At 44.2% G+C, this 6,099-nt stretch overlaps 1 protein-coding gene across 1 annotated transcript; it reads left to right on the top strand.

Moving 5' to 3' along the window:
* Positions 1–1,865: 1,865 nt before the first annotated feature.
* On the top strand, positions 1,866–2,683 carry LOC106807252 (the record flags this gene model as incomplete). The annotated part of the gene is given in 1 exon segment (XM_014809545.1): positions 1,866–2,683. A coding segment is annotated over 1 exon segment (733 nt), but the record flags the coding sequence as incomplete, so codon positions are not given.
* Positions 2,684–6,099: the final 3,416 nt, after the last annotated feature.

Here is a 6,099-nt window from a genome sequence, read left to right as displayed (position 1 = left end):
ATATTGATACTAGTAAAATGGCGCCAAAAATAAAAATGTCAGTCTGCAGGCTGATGAAACTGGGAGATTTCCCCTGTGACCACACAGCTGCAATGAAACTGTCAGATCCTAACATCTTCGTGAGTCACGCCCCGTCACGTGGTATAGTAGCCGCGTAACTGTTTACACTTTCAAGTTCGTCGTATTTTCCTGATCTAACGATGCGCATGCTCATAGGCATGTATGTTCGCAATGGATAAAGTTGGGCGCCGAGCAATTTGTACAAAATAACTTATCTAAAACACTCACTGAGAAACTTGTGAGATGTACTAAAGTCTTAGAAGATAGATAGGATATATAGATGCTCATTTGCGAGCAAATATGTGTTGAGCTAGACGAGTATTCCTGGTAGACAAAGATCATTGTAGTAACATAAATAAATTATGAAAATATAGAGCACAGTATGTGATAGAAATTCGAAAGTGCAATGCGTTAAAGCAAATAGTTGAGACTGCAGTAACAACAATCCATCCAGTTCAGAAGCAAGCGGGCGGACAGCGAAGGTCAGTGTAGCCATCAACAACATAGGCTAGACATTTTCAAAAGAAGCAGTTAGAGGATAAAATGCTGGTATCGGCAGGGACAACTCTCAGCAAATAATGAAAACTTTGAACGTACACGGAAAACAGTATTCAGGATTCCAATATTGAAGGGTGATCCAGAATACATTCGGACCTAAGTGAGAGGGTTATGTTAAGGCTAAATTAAAAAATCCACGGTTACAGTAGAAGTGACAGAAAACGCACACTTCATCATTCATGTTGATGCTCGCATGAACGCCAAAAAAACCAATACTATCGCTAAAAAGAACCACTCGTTTGAACATCATGGAGCCTTAGACAACAAGTATCTGCTGGTACTGTAGCACGTATAAAAAACGTGCGTTAGAAATTAGGCAAAGCAAACAGTGCCGACGTGGTCGACTTGCTGATGAGTCAGAACGACTTGTAGCTACTACTAGCACAATTGCACCACCACAGAATCATCAACTCTCTCAGTCAAACGTTGCTCGCCAAGAACGCTCCATTGCTCAGCTGAAGTCAATGTTAGCACCCTGCAACTTATTCCAAATGGAGGCTGGTAGCGAGAACTCGGACTGCAGAGACTGCATGTACAAACTCATGTCAAATGAGATCATCCCAGACGAAGTTCACCAAAGTATCCTAGCAACAGAGGAGAATGGCATGAAAGCTTACAAAACGTTTGTAGAGGAACGCATCATCTGGAGTCGCAATTTGTGGGACAAGATGACCAAAGTCAAGCAGAAGACATGGATGTCTGCTGCAAAAGACATTAAATTGAACACAGGGTCTGAGGTGTTGACCTTGAAGGCAACCACATCACTTTTTGCCAGACTGCTGGTTATTGCCTGGTCATCTCGAGAGAGTGTCGATCTGGAAGAAGTGATTGGCATGCATGAATTTGCCTACACAAACAAAGTATTCATGGCACCGGATGGATCTATTCATCCCACTACGGACAAGAGCACAGTGATAAAGCTTCTGGAAGATTTGGTGGCCAACGACACAGTTCAAACTTCTGCACAGCCCACCGAGTTTGAAGAGGGATTGGAGACGTGTCTTGTAGTTGATGGAATGGGAGTGGTACAGGAGTTGATGGCAATCAAGAATTTCAAGACTTGCAAAGAGCTTGCAACATCCTTCGTCACACTCATTGACTCAAAGGCTCGAGGATATTGCCAAGTGCGAGTTATATTTGATAACTACACCAATAAAGCATCAATGAAGGAACAGACTAGAGAGCGATGGAAAGGCAATGTGGGGGTAACTAAATCCTACATAGTTTAAGACTCAACGAGCATCAAAGACGTTTCTTGCCAGCAGCAGCACAAAGGATTCGCTAACTCTCTACCTTTCCCATCAGCTTATCCGCTACAGTACCGTCAAGGTCATGACTGCAACACGGCAGGAGGTCATGACGAATTATGAATGTGAAATAATGCCCGGTGTCAGCACACAGGAAGAGGTGGACACTCTTATGATTTATCATGCTGTAGAAGTTGCGAGCAACGGGATTAATGTCCACATATATTCTCAAGACACAGATGTGCTGCTTTTGGCTCTACGAAGAACGCCACTACTTGGCAACCATTCTGCGCTAATCATGGGGACAAGCGAAAGACGACGAAAAGTCTTCCTACAGCCTATTTATGACAAGCTTGGACCGGAGAAATCAGCAGCTTTGATAAACTGGCATGCTCTCACAGGCTGTGATACGACAGGACATATCCAAGGAAAAGGAAAGAAGGGATGCTTTGCAACTTTCCTGAAGGCAAGCCCCACCATCCTGATAGCACTAGCTGGTCTTGGCGAAGGAGATGAACCATCCGAAAAAGTTATACATGGCTGTGAAGAGTTTCTTTGCTCTCTTTCCTGTCCAAGTGGAGTCCACATTGGGCAAGCAAATATGCTCAGATGGTTTTTGTTCAAGCAACTCAAAGATGAACAAGGAGTTGACGAACTGCCACCGACTCAGGGAGCATGGATTCAACATATACGCCGTGCCCATGTCCAGGCTAATATATGGCACCAGGATATGGTATTGAAACCAACTTGTCTGGACCCTCTGACCTTGGGGTGGCGAAACCTAGACAAAAAGCTACTGACAGTTCTTTCTCAGGTTGTTGATCGCTCCGCCGCTGAGCAAGAGAAGGCCAATTCAGAGTTCCTAGCATTTCAGTAACGCTACTGTCACGCCGGTAGTCTCTACATACGAACCTGGCTGCCCTTCTCTGTACTTTTTCCAAATTATCAATGTTTTTGACCAGGAACGGATCCCAAACAATAGATGCAAATTCCAATTTTGAGCGAACTAATGATTTGTATGCAACCTCTTTGAGTGTTTTTGGAGCAAATTTCAAGTTGCGGCGTAGAAAACCGAGTGTGCTGTTGGCCTTTGCGCAAATCGCACTGATGTGGTCGTCCCATTTTAGGTTGGAGAGGAGTTAACCTCAAACATCTTTGTAGATAATGTACTTAGTGGGGCAACCACAGTTGAAGCCGCTGCCAAGCTTGCTGTGTATATGAAGAACGCGCTGCCAACGGCGAATTTCCTCTTAGAAAGTTCCTGTCCAACAAATCAGAAGTGTTAAAGGGATGAGATAGAGAGGATCTGGCTTATATCATGAGGCTACGTTTGTCGAGGAGGAGATCATGACGAAAACGCTTGGGGTAAAATATTTCCCAACGGAGGACAAATTAATCTTTGCCTTATGTGCCAAAATGAAGACCATGCAAACGGAACTGTATCCAAGTGCCATAGAGGAGTTAACGTCAAACATCTTTGTAGATAATGTACTTAGTGGGGCAACCACAGTTGAAGCCGCTGCCAAGCTTGCTGTGTATAGCAAGAACGCGCTGCCCAACGGCGAATTTCCTCTTAGAAAGTTCCTGTCCAACAAATCAGAATCGATGTTAGATGGATTAGATGTAGATTAGATTAGAACGGATTAGATGTAGAGCCTAGGTTTTCATTGCATGCATTCGGAGATGCAAGTGAAAGTTCATATGGTGCGGTGGTATATCTTCGCGTGACAGACTCGGCGACTACAAGGATTCATGTAAGCATATTGTACATGAAAACATGGTGCTGCTGAGTTGTTTCTTTGAAGGTAAGACGTAGTTTGCCTGAGTTGAAGCTGACGGCTGCACTCATAACGTCATGTCTGGGAAAATATGTGCAACAAGAAATGAAGTTAAGATTCGACAACGTGAATTGTTGGTCAGATTCAAGGGTAGCGATTGAATGGATTAGTCGTTCGATCAGCATATATTTGGAAGACATTTGTAGCCAATCGAATCACTGAAATGCACAATAACGTGATGCCTAGTCAATGGAAATTCGTACCAGGCAAACTGAATCCCGCTGATTTCTGCTCACGAGGATGTTTAGCAACTATCTTAGTTGAGTCTAATCTTTGGTAGAATGGTTCAGAGTTTTTAATGTGACATGTGGAATTGTAACAAGGTCGGTTTCTTTTTATTTTGGTGCTGCCCTCGAGTGGTTCAAGAAGATAAACCTAGACAAGGTTAGTGGCGAACAGATGGCAGCACTAGGCAGCCATGCTGGAATAGACTCAAAGAGGAAGAAAGTTTACTGCTGGCTCGAAATTTGTATCGTTAAACATTTTCGTTAACATGTATCGTTAGAATTTTTCAGGTGTTAGTCAGGACAATGACTGTTAATGTATTCATATGCTGGTATTTTCGCTGTGGTTCAGGAGAGATATGATATGTCTTGATCTAGTGTGTAACAAGTGAATTATATAAAAATCACGAATATAGTTAGACAAGATGGCCTATATGGCAATTTGACCATGTCCGTTATTTTTGTGTTATTCCTAGGTTATATTTTATGACCCAGGACAGTTGGATGCCCGCGAAGTAGGCATCTACTATGGTGTAGCCTAAGCCTCTTACTTGGCTCCCTAGGGTACGTGTGTCAATGCTCTCTGGTGTATAACTGTACTAGTATTATGCATACAGTGTTATTTCTGTAATCATTATTCGATATTATTCTGTATTGTATCTCATGTTTTAATGGGGTCGTTACCCCGTTAGCATTTAGCTGTTGGAACTTGTAATCGACTGTACATTTTTTGCCTGGATTTAAGTGTTAGGCTGTCCATGCTGCTCACAATTGGTATTTGGTATGTTCCAGGTTTTTTTTTTTTTTACAAATAAAGCATTTTACCCCGCACTTGGTCGTTGAAGATTGTTTCTGAACCTCACAAATGGTGCAGTCGACAGGATCAAGTACGGCTTCCAATGAGACAAACCCCGGAGGGAGACGGAGGGGTGGAAGACGAAAGAAATGGAGGCATTGAAGAATCACCCTGAGTTGGACACCGCTAAAGAAGCTAGCGATGCAGCCTACGACACAGTCAACCATCGAAAACTATACCAGCTAGTAAAGGATGTGAGACTAGCAGAACTAATCAAGAACCTGTTGGCAAACAGGCGGTTTTTCGTGGATCTCAATGGTAACCGCAGCAGATGGCGTAGACAAAAAATGGCCTTCCACAAGGAAGCGTCCTGGCCCCTCTGCTCTTTAATCTATACACAAATGACCAGCCAGTACACACAAACACCAGGAGTTTCCTTCATGCAGATGACCGCTGCATTGATTCACAGAAACAGTCCGTTGACGAAGCCGAACGGTCCATCACCAATGCTCTCGCAGGCCTAACCACCTACTACACAGCAAACCATCTACGAGCCAATCCCGGGGAAACACAAATAAGTGCCTTCCATCTAAAGAACAAGGAGGCAAACCGCCAACTGAAAGTCATATGGTATGAGAAATGGCTGACACATACCTATAGCCCAGTCTACCTAGGTGTTACTTTAAACCGCTCTCTAACCTACAAGGATCACATCATCAAGACAAAGGCCAAAGTGGGTGCGAGAAACAGTATTCTAAAGATGTTGGCCACTACTAAATGGGGAACAGACGCTGGGACAATCAGAACTACTGCTATCGCCCTGTGTTAATCTGCGGCTGAGTATGCGTGCCCTGTCTGGAGTAGGTCGCCCCATGCTGCAAGAATTGACCCAGTTCTGAACACTGCCTGCAGAGCCATTTCTGGATGCTTGAGACCAACCAACGTAGATAATCTCTACTTGCTGTGTGGCATTGCTCCTCCACACGTTAGACGAATGGCTTCATCCCAGGTATAGAAACTTAACCAAGAAAATTACTCTCGCCACCCCCTCTTCCATCATGAAACAGTACAGAAGAGACCAAAGTCCAAGCAGTTTCATCCACGCGGTTCAACCCCTGGATGGCAACCTCCAAAACTACATGATTGCCCAATGGTCAAAGCATCTTCAGGCAAGCCAACATAAGCTTTCCCTCAGACCCCAGGAATCCCTCCCACCCGGAGCCAACGAGGAATGGCCGACATGGGTATGCCTAAATCGCCTCAGGACAGGTTTTGGTCGATGCAGGGCACTCATGCAGAAATGGGGATACATTGAAGATGGCCCAATCGAATGCGACTGCAGAGAGGACCAGACTATGGGACATCTCCTGAAATGC

Source organism: Priapulus caudatus, unplaced genomic scaffold (assembly GCF_000485595.1).
Source record: "Priapulus caudatus unplaced genomic scaffold, Priapulus_caudatus-5.0.1 Scaffold203, whole genome shotgun sequence".
Classification (NCBI taxonomy): Eukaryota; Metazoa; Priapulida; class Priapulimorpha; order Priapulimorphida; family Priapulidae; genus Priapulus; species Priapulus caudatus.
This window is presented reverse-complemented; position numbering and strand designations above follow the sequence as displayed.